We start from the raw sequence: 12,730 nt of genomic DNA on the forward strand, positions 1-12,730 counted from the left end.
TAGTGCGTGGCCGAAGGGAGCCAGGACTTGCCTTGATGGAGCTGCTAGACTTTTCATCTCTTTCACCTGACTGTCCTCTTTGCAGTTGTTGGCGCGCTGAGTCAGTCTTGAAACTTCCACTTGCCGCTTCTTCTCTGCTATCGAAGGATGAGAGTTCTCTCCATCCTCTCCATGGTTGGCTATGGCGTTGGCTCGGAGACGTACGACAGCGTCTTCGATGATACTGCTCGAGAGCGCTGGACGTCGGGAGGGTCCACCTTGTACGACGTCTGTCCTCTGACAGCAGACTGCACGGGCGTGCCAGGAGGCGACACGTCCGGTTCAGGATCATCATCGGCTTCGAGCTTGCTGGGGATGATGGACAACTTTCATAACGATCAGTTCTGGAAGACCAACACCAGGTGGCATGCCGACTGATCTTCACTGCCCGAGGACATGGGAGGTGGAGAGGCGCGTGACCTGTTGTCTTGGTGAAGAGGGTGTTATCACGAACGTTAGTTCAAGATGCGTTGTTTAGGGATTACGATAGAATACAATCATGAACGACAACACCTGGGGCTCCTCACCCTCCAACTCCTCTTCCTCCTCCTCCTCTTCCTCCTCCTCTTCCTCCTCATGCGAAAGTGCTGCAGGCAAGTCAGGGGATGCCAGTCCTGACGGGCATACATACCCTCTCAAGCTCCGATCGCCGTCGTCCTCCTGCTGGCAGACAAGACAGTCTCCGTTGGGAAACTTGAAGACAAACTGGCCGCGAACCCTGGACCTTTCTCAGCTCCCGGTCGTCGTCCTCTCAACATTAGAGTGACACTCACGCGTACTCCTCTAGCCGCGGGTTGGAGCCCACAAGGAGTCCGCGGACGGTGTAGAGCTGCAGGATGATTCGTTAGGATGCAGGGAAGAAGGTTGAGGTAAGGAAGGGCAGAGAAGATGGCAGAGCAGGAGTTATCAGAGCAGGGGATGCTGAGCTTGTGCAGCAGCAGGACAAGGAAGGAAGGAGGGTAGTTCTCACGTTGCTGGCTTTGGAGGACAAGGGTACTCGAGATTCAGGAGGCTCGCTCCGTCTCGAGGCACCCGACGGTCCATTTCGTTTCCTGTGGCACGAGGATAGAGGAAGGGGAGGAAGGGAGGCATGGATGGTACCTCTCGTTCTTGGCTGACTTGGGCGTCTCGTGCTGTAGATGAGTGAGGTCGTGAAGGTCGAAGGGAGGGGGAAGCAACCTTGGTCCCTTCGAAGCCTGACGAAGGAAGAGGAGGCTCGGAGGAACCTCTTCTCTGTCTGGCTTTGCGAGCTGAAAGACTGTAAGATGACAGGCAAGCAGGAGGCACAAGAGGTCGGACATGGAATCTGTGGAGTTTGCGATAGGAAGAGAGGGTTGGTGTAGAGGTCAGGGAGAGGAGGGGTGTGTCCTCCACTAGAGTCATCGCTCCTCTGCAGATGGGAAGGCGCTCCCTTCGCCCTAGGACGAGCCGCGTTCGCGGATCGGGGCTTCTCCCTATGGCGGGCTGCGTGTTGACGTCACTCACAAAGACAGCAAAACTTGCAAGAACACTTGAGCCCTCGCTGAGTTCAATCTGAATCCCTCCCGGGTCGACGTCCGACGAGTTTTCCCTTCGAGGTGACTGGAGGGAATCAGCTGGACATTCAGGTGGAGATGGGGGACCTTGTACTTGGCGAGGGAATCGTAGAGATCGTCAGGCTTCTCGCGCTTGAGGTCCCTGGGAGTAAGGATAAGGAGGAGTATGCAGAGGGTGCGCATGCTACTGCATATATCGATCCCCGGGAAGGTTTCCTGCCCCAGTTGCCTGCTAAAGGCTGAGGAATACAACCTCTGATGGGAAGCAGCACAGCAGTCGACCTGCTTGACTCTTCTCCGACTCCCCCGCTGAGAGCAAGTGAGTTGGAGACACAGCCGGAGAGGCAAGGGACCGACCTTATCGTCCATCCTAGGATATCTCGATGAGGCATTGCTAGAGAAAAGCGAGTTCAATCTCCAGCGCCCTTGCCGCCTCCCCTAACCTTTCCATCGAGTTGTCCAGATGCTGCTCAGGGGCTCCCCGCCGCTGCGGCGGCATCGACATCGCCCTGAAACTTCCCTTTGAGATGGCTAGCTCTATCTTCTTTGCCAGACGCTTGACCCTCTTCGCGCTCTCTCCCAGGTCTAGAGATCCCAGCATCTCGTCCCAGCTGCAACCCTTCCGTATGAGGCTCTGCAGAGGAGGCAGAAATGTCAACCAGACTGCATGAAAGGAGAGTTGAGAAGTACTTTGACAGATTTCACCAGATTTTGCAGAGAGTCATAGCAGGCACGAAGATCAGACGATATTACATCTCTGTTCGAACTGGACTGCTGATACAACTCCTTCATCTCTTCCGTCTCTTTCTCGAATGAGGCAACCAGTAGCTCAGGAAGTATTTGACCATGTCGCGAGTTTGAATAGCACAGGCGTTGGGAATCTTGCTGGACGCGCCGCAGGAGTCTAAGCACGTCCTTTCCTCTCTCGACCTGCTCGTCTGGGTCCCTCATGTGTGACATGCCCTGAGGCTCGACAGACATGTTTCTGCGAGAGCTCGCCTTGGGAAGACCATTGAGGATGGAATGTATGTTTCTGACCTCTTGATTATCCTGGCTCCCTTCATCGTGACTACCGCGATCCTTCTTGTCGGCCCTCGAACGATGACGCATAGAGATCCTCCGCTTCTCATCATTCGCTTTAGTTGGATATCCCTCTGCACTCCTCCTGGCTTCCTCCCTCCTGCTCGGCTTCCTGCTGCCCGGTAACGGACTCCTGTCCTCTCGCTCGCTCCCGCCGACTGACCCCTCCCTCTCTTCCCTCCTCCTCGGCTTCCTGCTGCTCGGTAACGGACTCCTGTCCTCTCGCTCGCTCCCGCCGACTGACCCCTCCCTCTCTTCCCTCCTCCTCGGCTTCCTGCTGCTCGGTAACGGACTCCTGTCCTCTCGCTCGCTCCCGCCGACTGACCCCTCCCTCTCTTCCCTCCTCCTCGGCTTCCTGCTGCTCGGTAACGGACTCCTGTCCTCTCGCTCGCTCCCGCCGACTGACCCATCCCTCTCCTCCCTCCTCCTCGGCTTCCTGCTGCCCGGTAACGGACTCCTGTCCTCTCGCTCGCTCCCACCGACTGACCCCTCCCTCTCCTCCCTCCGTCGCGGAGGCAACTTGCGGGAGAAACTGTCTTTTTGATACATCGAGAAGGCGTGAAAATGTCGATGTCAAGTGGAAAGAAGTTGAACTTGTGGCTTGCGATTCACGATATGGTCTTTCCTTGGAAAGATGCAAGCTCCCTATTTGAATTGCTTCATCGCTGACTGCAATAACACCTGTAATTCAACATTATCTGGTGTATCAAGAATTGATATGTTGCCATTTCAACTAAAGTACCAAAAGATCTGAGCCAAACTGAATAAACTTCCTGAAAGATCAGGTCCGACTAACTCCCTAATGCAAAATTTGATCACTCCTTTTCAACCCTCTTCTCCCATTCACAAACTTCCTCTCCTTCCTGTCCTCCTCTCCTCTCCCTCTCCTCTCTCCGCTTCCCCTCCTCGCACTTTACGTCTCTCCATCAGCTGACATAGCGGATATCATAGGTCAAAAATTCAAAGATACCGAGGACGGGTAGGGTACCCTTCGCTGGTTGATACAGGACAATGTTAGGTGGGGTGGGTAGATCAAGGAGGGTAGTTTTAATGGTTATCATGACCGGTGCTCTTGAAGCCAGGTATCAATGAAAATGCCGGGTCATTCTTGGTTGACTCCCGAACACTCCATGGTGCAGTCAACTTGCTGTTGACTGAGAAGCGCTATGATGTACAGTAATCTCACTATCGCCTCCTCAGATTTGGTTCGAGAGAGTCTTCACATCGTCCTCGGAGGGAGGGTGATCGGCAATGACCTGCTTCATACTTCCTGGCGTCTTTCCAGTGTCAAGTTCGATGTCCATACAGTAGCATTGGAAGATGGTGTCAATGCACATGTCCTGAGAGAGCATTCATCAGTCTCCTCGAGTCCTCGAGCATGCACTCACCCAAACATCCATAAACGCGGAGGCAACACTGAAAGAGATCAACCCGACGATGGCTGTGGGGAAGACCGGCGCAGACGTCACATCGTTGAAGTTGCCTCCAACCATGATCAGAGCGCAAAGAAACGTGGAAGCGATTGCGATAAAGAGCCTTCCTATGGCGATGAAAATTGTCGTCATCACATTCAAGGTTCCAATCCGTAGGCAGTTTCTCAAAATCAGCATAAACGCTGCTTTTGCTGATACCAAAAAGTTCGTTCCTCGTATCGCTGTTTGAATGTAAGCGTTCTTGTTGAGGAAATTCAAAAAGCGTTCCAAGCATGAAAGGCAACATTCGCCACAACATGCAAATATCTTGACCAGCGGGTTGTTTGGGTTCATCTTCTTCAGTTTGTACACGTAGTAGCGGAAGACCCATCGAATGAATTGCACGATAGCAATAATCAAGCTGCCGAATGCTGCGGTACCACCATGATATATCATAGTTCGCTTAGTTGACGATAACAGGGGAAGGACCAAGGTTCTCTTGTCAAACGCCAAGAACCACTTGAAACAAGCAAGATGTCAGTTAGCGCAGCGAGAAATAACAAAACATACCTCGGCTGTGGCTCCAGCAATGATGAGGTTTCCGCATGCAAGAATAAATGTCCTGCCCCAGAGAAGACCAAAGAAGTGATAAATGATCATCCTCTGAAGCGTAGTGTTCCAAACAAACTGATGCTGACTTGCCTCCCATGTTCCCGATGATGCTAGGTAAAGGAAGACAAATATCCACCACACGAACAACGCAACGGTGGCTGCCCATTGGAAAACAGGCAGCAGAAGCATACTGGGAACTTCCGCTAGACATTCAGTCGCAATTCCAATCACCTTGATGGCAGTGCTGATCCTTGGCAGCATCACCAAGAGGATGAGCGTGTAGGCAACCAAGGCTACTCCAGCCACTGCGGCTGCAGCAATCGTCATTCCTTGATTCGCTTGCGCAGGACCCAGTGAAACACTGGAAGCCAAGGCTGCACTCCCAGGGATTGTGTTTGCATTGATGAAGTGAGCCTTAATAGCGAGTACCAAGACAGCCGCTGCCAGCAGAAGCCATGTAGCAAGCAGGATGATGTAGGATATGGGAGCTCCGAAAATCTTGAGGAAGAACGCGTAGACGAAGGCGATGACGAGGGCAATACCACCTGCCGCTACGATGATCCACTTTTGTTCTTGCACTTGATCTGAGAGGTAGGCGAAAGTCTGCGATGGAGTGTTGATCGCAGCAACAATGTAGCTTGGACTTTCCGATGACGCCGTTAAGTTGGAAGAGGATGTGGAGGATACCGACCCTGACCCCGTCGAAGGCACGCAACGATTGAAGCCCGACATGGGCGAGGAGGAGTAAGTCAGGAAGCAGAAAGCGTAAGGCTGGTTCTGACTGACGGTCTTTGTGGCAGGCACGTTGCTGTTGATGACTTGACTGCCCTGCCCTGTAAGTGCTCCTGTGCAGCAAGAATCGGAAGGTTGATTGCCACTTCCACAATCGCAAAGCGGGTTTTGGCTCAGACAAGAGTAGTACCCTGTTGCTGTTCCAGATTCTGGGCATTCGGTGTTTTGCGATGTTTTGAACGGCAAGATACACCTAAGATAGTTGGTCTTCTGTCAGGAGGATGAAACCCTTCAACACCGTCAAGACGACCTGATCTGCAATGAAGACGGTGGACATACGTCAACGCAGACCGACCATGTCAGATTGCTCGACGATGGTCGTGGATAATATCTGATGAATCAGTCAATCAAACATAAATGCAAAGTCAGAATAGAACGATATACAGCAAAGTCTTGTTGGAATTGATTCCGGTCCCACAAGTTTGCCCGAGGAAGTCATAGCCATAATGAAGTCGGGGTGGCTGTCCATTGGAAAAGGCAAATATCCCCACGATGAGCATTCCGATCCAAAACACGATGAAGATCAAGCAACACAACATATCAGTACAGCCTCTGTGCTGCTTGATCTCGAAATCCTCGCCCTGTGGATTCAAAGAGCAAACAAGTCAAGACCGAATATCGGGTGGGAGATGCTGATGGCATACATTCTCCAACTTCAATGGACTCCCGCCCTTCTGGTCTATCTTTTGTCGCAGCTCCTCGTGAGCTTCACTCTCCATCTTTGGAGTGCCGGGCTGTCCCTTTAGGATACGTCAGTGCTCGAGCTTTGAGAATCGATAACTTCAAGCATGCGTAAAGCTAGGTTTGTTATTCATTGAGATAGCAAGCTGCTCTATCTCTTCAGGTGAAAGTCTAAGTTTTCTGGAGACAGGACACTCAAACTCGCGGCAGTCCCAGAGGCTGGAGATTCAAGCTGTTGTCTGATCTGCCTCATCACAAATACCTTCAATAATCCTATATCATTTGAATTCCTCTAAGACAACTTTATCTATTTCATGCTGAATTCGTTTTTTTCCTGTTTGATGTCTACAGAGGCAAGTATCTTACTGCGTCACGCCATGGGTCAGTTTCAAATGTTATTCTGGCAAGCATAACACCAACACGTCCTGCAGCCAACAAGATCCTACAAAGACGCTGAAGCTGACCATGAAACACTGTGTATCTTCTGCAGCACTCCCATCAACAATGCATTCAGACAACACACATCCCATTGGTCCTGAAATTGTTTGTCTCGGAACATAGTTCTTGGTCATCATCTTTGCAAAGTCATATGTTAGCTACATCCTTCTCCGCATTTCCCTGTTTCTTCCTTCATCATCCTTGCTCTATCTGCCGCGTGTGCGCATGCTGCTACAGCTGGCCCCTCCGGCGGACCTCTCCCAGCATTCGAGTCACTCCTGGTTACTACCCACCCCTGACTTCCCCTCCAGGCTGGACTTTAGATGAAAGAAGGGGTAGTGACACAATAGGATCATTCATCAACTTCAACATCACCGGTCCTACACTACCACCACCGGTCCTTTTGACCTTCTTGATACCCCAGTCCGATAAACCCTGCGACTTCCGCCGGGTGCGGGATCGATTGCCGTATGGTACAACTACCACCCCTACCATCCCAACATGACTACACCTTTGGTATCGCAGGGGGCCTATTAGGGGGTAGGGGTGGGGTTCACTTCTGACATGTGAGAGTAGTGACCGGTACTATTACAACTACCTCAAAGATACGCCTTGAACACTTAGGAAATTGTACGGTCACTGCCCGGGCCGCCGGGACAAGCCAGCCGGGCCTCCTCCCCGCCGGGCCGGACCGCCGACTTTACTGACTATGTGTCTGATCGTGCCGCAGTACCGCCGCAGTGAGCCTCCGGGCAGCGCGCCGCCCGGACAACCGTTGTGTACCACCACCAACCATCGACTCGTTGAACTGTCGCAAGTTGATCGGACGCTCCTTGCACCCGCACTGCACCGCGAAAGTTGCCACATTTTCTTCTTCATTTACACTTTGAAATATCCCTACGAATGTGGTCATGCCAATGCCCCTCGTTCTTCCTCCTCTTTCTTCTTCTTGTCCTCAGCAGACTCCTGAGATGGGATAGAGAGCCAAGCGTCGTTCTCGCCTGTGACGATCGTCTCAACCTGCATGATCAGCATCGAGATGCTCTCAGTGGAGGCTTTGTCCACTGCTGATATGCTGTGCCACCAGGTGATAATGTTGTTCAATTTCATCAGTGACTTGTTGTATCGCGCAAGCTTCTGCCGTGTCCCGTGGAACTCCAACCAGGAGACGATGGCGGCAGAGAACGCGATCAGGATGGCTCCGTACTCGGGATACCCAAGGGTAGAGACAGCAGCTGCTCCGGAGTTTGAGAGGATGGTCAGCCAGGTGCAAGCATTGAGCGTTTGTCTGTACCCAGGGAGTCTGCTGCGGTAGAAATCCAGCATCAGGTTGACTCTGACCTCGATGTACTGGTTGGGCGAGGTGGGGGTGTGATGGTTGTCCACCAGAGGCGCGTCCTGCTGGGTCTTGTCGTCGTCCCACTTGTGCTGGAAGTGCTTGTAGACCTTGCGGGGGTAGCTGCGCATGAAGGAAGTCTCGCCGATGTCCGCAGACTCCATGAGCTCTGCCCTGAGCTCGAGGACGCGGTCACGGAGAGCGATCTCCGGGGCATCCGACTTGTTGTTGTTCATGGCGAAGACGCCGACGCGCGTCCTGTACATCCAGATGACGCTGACGATGCGTGATGAGATGTTTCGCAGGATCCGCCAGCGGTGCATGGGGTTGTAGAACGCCAGGATGGCCCCGATGATGGACGCCGACAGTGAAAGGAAGAAGATGATAGTCTTGGTCCTCCCGTCATCAAGGCAGGTGAAGGCAACAACCTCACACCTGTCTACTTTGTTCTTCATCACTGTGATCGCTGTGATGACGAGGCCCAAGGACAAGATGACGATATAGCCTAACTTGGATATGATCTTGTACGACTCCGCCACGTGGTTGCAGATGTCCACAGTGTCCCAGGCCTCCCGCAAGATCTTGAGACCTTCGAGCGAGTTCTCCTCGGGGATCCTTCCGATCCGGACAAGATCCTCAATGAGCTTGCTGAGGCCCTTGACGTCGCTCACGTTCCTCCCGTAGAAGATGGGGGAGGAGAGCAGCTGGCTCACTTGCTCCCCATACTCCACCCGTGCGTCTTCAGAGATGCTCGCCTTCATCGCGTCGAAAGATTCCCACAGGGGTTTGATCCCCTTCTTCTCGCACACCCGCACGACCTGCCAGTAATTCTGCATGTGCTCTTCCTTGAGGAAGTCGACAACTGAGCGAAGGTCAGCGAGCTTCTCCTCCTCCGAAGAATCCATCTTTTCCCCTCTGTTCTTCCTCTCGATCGCCTCCCAGAGTTTCTCCGGGTGAGAGCTAGACTTGGAAGCATTCGGATTCTTGCTAATCGCCGGTTCATATTCCTTCAGGACCGAATCCATAAACGCGATGTTACACACGTCATAGACTTCATTCTGATTCGCTTGAAACAGCTCCTCTCGGAACTCTCGGATCTGAGAAAATGCTTCCTTCAGCCTCTCTTTCCTGCTGTTCCCTCGCAACTCCTTCCTCTCGCGCAGGTCCAGGAACACGACAGGAACAGAAGAGTTGATGATGTCAACACAGATCTGCAGTCAAACAATCCCATCACCCAAGACTTACAGGCCACGAGCAGGGCCAGCAAACTCACCTGGTTGTTGGTGTTCTCATGCGTCCTCGTGAACCTCAGAGTGAAGCAGGGGATAGACTGAGAGAAGTTCTCTAGGATCATGTTCTCCAGCAGGTTCGCCGGCCCGGGGTTCCAGTTCACAAACTTGCCGTTGGTGTCCACGGTGGCGCCCTCGAAGAGGATGTAGTTGTCCACTCCCGCCAGCAGGTCTTGGCTTACCCACTTTGAGCGTTCCGGGCTAGAAACGGCCTTGTTGAAGTCGTCCATAAGGTCATCGTTCCTCCCGAAGCTCTCCGACTTGCTCCTGATCTGATGCGACACCGTGCCATCTACCCTGCTCTGCCGCTGGAACACCCACCTCCAACCCGAGCCCATGGTGGAGAAGGGGAGCTTCGCCCCCCACTTGGATCGCAGCAAGTTGACCGCCTGAGAGAAGGCATGAGCGCCCATGTCCCAGTCTGAGGCCGGCATGAGCACTATGGCGTTGGTTTGTGCGCACAGAGGGATCAACACGTCCCGAAAGAAGTTCACCAGCTTCACCTTGGCGTTCTCGAGCTCACTTTGTTGCACAGATGGGCCATGGTTACCAGGCAGATAGTTCTCACGCCACATGTCGGGCACTCCTCCTATATTCCCGCTCAGCAAGGGTTGCGGATCGAATTTACCCTCCTCGAAATCTTTCCCCACCCTCTCCGTGAACCACCTGTACTGCATCGTCCCTGCCTCTGAGTGCAGAAGCTTCACCACCAACTTGGGCTTCCCGTTCAGCTCGAACGCATGGAACAGCTTCGGGATCGATTCTCGGGTGAAGACGGAGGCCTGTCGGTTGTTGAGCACCAAAAGCTTCTTCGTCATCGACGACGACCCGACTTCGGCATGGATGTCCTCGACTGCAACATCATCTCGTCAGATGCTGCTCAAGTTCTCACAAGTAAGAAAACAACACGTACCTAGGTTATAGAGAGTCTGTGCCAACCATGAAATTGGGCCATGAACACACCGAGGAGAAGGAAACGTTAGGAAACGCGGGCCACAGGATTCGAGCAGAGGGATTGACACACCTTGGCTCTTATCTCCAGCAGCTCGTCTTCTATCTGCAAACCGTTGCTCCTGCGAGAGTGGATCTCTGACCTGATGGTGGCAGGCTGCCTTGCGGGTGGAGCGGCCGTGGGATCGGGTTCCATCGTGTTGACAGATCCTGGAAGTTGATCTTCCTCCATGATCGCTCAACAGATTGACAATGTAGATATATTGAAACTGTCGCTTCTATTGTTATTTCGCCAAGCCGTGCTTTGTGTATCCCCTGACAATCTTGCAGTCTGCGAGACTTTTGGCGCACTTACGTCTAAAACCCTTTCAATCTCGTTCCCTGTGGCTGTCAACACGTCCCTACATCTATTCTTTGCTCTCTTATATCTTGTGCTCACTCTCCTCTGCTCTCCTCTTACTCGCCCTCCTCTTTCCCTCCTCTCTTCCTCTTCCTCTGCATCCTTCGCCTCCTGCTGGTCGTTACTACGTATCCATTTTTTTCCGCTTCTGTTGGTTGGAAGTTCACGATTGCGCTCTGAGGCAGACCTGTTCCCACCATTTCTCTCTGAGGCAGACTCGCATCGAGTTTAGCTAATTCTTACTCCCCAAGTCTTATTTCAACAGAACAGGACTTAATTTAAGGCTAATCCTTGCATTTTTAGGTATCTTTGAGAAATATTTAGAGAGCTTGTCGGTTAATTTAAGGTCCCTCCTGGAGGAATTGGGGAGCAAGGTGTAATGGCGGCGATCGGGGGGCAGGAGCGACGGCGAGGCGGGAGATGTTGAGAGCTGACATGGTGGAATGAGGCTCCGATGTGCAAGTAATGCGCATCAGCTGATAGTCGTGCGATGAGGAACGTCGTGTGCTGCTCGCTCTGTTGTATCCCGCTACTGCCCTGACTAGGTTGGTTTTGCGGCTGCTCCGTTTGATCTTGTGGAACAGAGCAAGATGTTTCTGGAGTTATCGATCGAGAAGAAGATAGCATTCCTGATGTCTGTCCACCCAAGATTGGGAGCTGAGTCGTGCGGATCATGGCAAAAGTTAGCCTCGGACAACTTCTGCTTCGATGATGTGCTCATGATCATTGTGAAGGCAGCAGAAATCCGACCTGGGATCGTGCGGAAGATGTCGAGGCGAGAAATTTTCATGGTCGGGGAGGGAAAGCTACAATGTCCGCACTGTGTTGCTGTCGACTCGGCGGGCAACATTGTAGTAGTGGACTGCGATGGGGTCAAGGTCTTCAGGGGAAGGGATGGAACATTGCTGAAGAGCATGGGGCACCGGGGAAGCAATATCACTGAGCTGCACCTTCCATGGGGAGTGGCTGTCGACCAGGACGACAGTATCATCGCTGCCAACGTGGGTGAAGACAACATAGTTGTCTTCGACAAGGACGGGAGCGTGAGGCGGACAGTGGGTCGGAGCGGATCTGGGGAGGGAAAGCTAAAGCACCCCTACGGTGTGGCGGTGGACGGGGAGGGGAACATCGTGGTAGCAGACTACGACAACAACAGGCTGCAGCTGTTCGGGAGGGACGGGAGGTTCCTCAGGGCGATAGGGAAGAAGGGCAGCGGGGAAGGGGAGCTACAGCAGCCGTGGGGGGTGGCGGTGGACAGCAACGGCGTCATAGTCGTGGCTGAGAGCCTGGGGAGGAGAGTCGCCATGTTCAAGAACGATGGCACCTTCATCAGGTCGATCCGCAGGTGGGGGAGCGAAGGCTCCGCGCTGGGTCGCCCGCGCGGCCTCGCCATCGACATGGAGGGGAACGTGGTGGTGGCGGACTGGGAGATGCACAGAGTTCTTGTGTTCAGGTGGGGCAAGCTGCTGTGACTGTGCTCGTGGAGGAAGGGAGTGACGCGCTTGCTGGCTGCAGGCAGGATGGGAGCTTCGTGCGATCCTTCGGGGGTCGGGGGTCGGGGGACGGGGAGCTGAAGCATCCATGTGGTAAGCTGCTGATGATCACATGCGTATGGTTGCCAGAATCTCCTCCCTACCTTGTCCCCTCTCCCATCCCCATCCCCCTCCCTACCTCCTCTCCTCCCCCTCCCCCTCCCTACTTCCTCTCCTCCCCCCCCCTCTCTACCTCCTCTCCTCCCCTCCTCTTCCCTACCTCCTCCCCTCCTCCTCCTCTACTCCCTCCCTTGCCCGGACTCACCTCGTCTTCCCTGCCTCTTCCCCTCCTTTCTCCTCTCTCTCTGCTTTCTCATCCCTTGGGTGCAGGCGTTGCTGTGGATGGGATCGGAAACATCGTGGTAGCGGACTACGAGAACCATCGGGTTCAAGTGTTCAGCGCTGAGTTCGAGTGAATGAATCGATTCCCCTCCCCTCGTATGCTCGTAGCCCTGAGATCCTTTACCCTTGCCGGAATCCGCTTCTCCTCCTCCTCCTCCTCCTCCTCCTCCTCCACCTCCTCCACCTCCATCACCTTAGTATATATATTGTTTATTATACTTACTCTAATGTATCTCAGTCAATAGAATTGCTTTATCATATATTTCTACATTGTTGAATCTTGAATCTTGT

General features: G+C 53.3%; 4 protein-coding genes across 4 annotated transcripts; 1 reads left to right on the forward strand and 3 right to left on the reverse strand.

The window, feature by feature from the left end:
* Positions 1–87: 87 nt before the first annotated feature.
* On the reverse strand, positions 88–2,175 carry GUITHDRAFT_162532 (hypothetical protein; the record flags this gene model as incomplete). The annotated part of the gene is made up of 8 exons (XM_005835045.1): positions 88–365; positions 553–757; positions 813–868; positions 1,010–1,091; positions 1,141–1,289; positions 1,662–1,803; positions 1,857–1,883; positions 2,018–2,175. The coding sequence occupies 8 exons, from the start codon at positions 2,173–2,175 to the stop codon at positions 180–182; spliced, it is 1,005 nt and encodes a 334-aa protein (XP_005835102.1). The 3' UTR covers positions 88–179.
* A 1,675-nt stretch (positions 2,176–3,850) lies between these two features.
* Positions 3,851–6,200, reverse strand: GUITHDRAFT_162533 (hypothetical protein; the record flags this gene model as incomplete). Its single annotated transcript, XM_005835046.1, has 6 exons — positions 6,115–6,200; positions 5,855–6,051; positions 5,721–5,801; positions 4,637–5,663; positions 4,043–4,585; positions 3,851–3,994 (listed from the first exon to the last, which is right to left on the reverse strand). Exons 1-6 carry the CDS (start codon positions 6,187–6,189, stop codon positions 3,851–3,853), a joined length of 2,067 nt encoding a protein of 688 aa, XP_005835103.1. The 5' UTR covers positions 6,190–6,200.
* A 1,298-nt stretch (positions 6,201–7,498) lies between these two features.
* Positions 7,499–10,397, reverse strand: GUITHDRAFT_137062 (hypothetical protein; the record flags this gene model as incomplete). The annotated part of the gene is made up of 5 exons (XM_005835047.1): positions 7,499–9,136; positions 9,199–10,067; positions 10,128–10,143; positions 10,239–10,287; positions 10,309–10,397. The coding sequence occupies 5 exons, from the start codon at positions 10,395–10,397 to the stop codon at positions 7,499–7,501; spliced, it is 2,661 nt and encodes an 886-aa protein (XP_005835104.1).
* A 956-nt stretch (positions 10,398–11,353) lies between these two features.
* Positions 11,354–12,513, forward strand: GUITHDRAFT_68941 (hypothetical protein; the record flags this gene model as incomplete). The annotated part of the gene is made up of 3 exons (XM_005835048.1): positions 11,354–12,018; positions 12,081–12,151; positions 12,428–12,513. The coding sequence occupies 3 exons, from the start codon at positions 11,354–11,356 to the stop codon at positions 12,511–12,513; spliced, it is 822 nt and encodes a 273-aa protein (XP_005835105.1).
* Positions 12,514–12,730: the final 217 nt, after the last annotated feature.

Source organism: Guillardia theta (genome assembly GCF_000315625.1).
Source record: "Guillardia theta CCMP2712 unplaced genomic scaffold GUITHscaffold_23, whole genome shotgun sequence".
Classification (NCBI taxonomy): Eukaryota; class Cryptophyceae; order Pyrenomonadales; family Geminigeraceae; genus Guillardia; species Guillardia theta.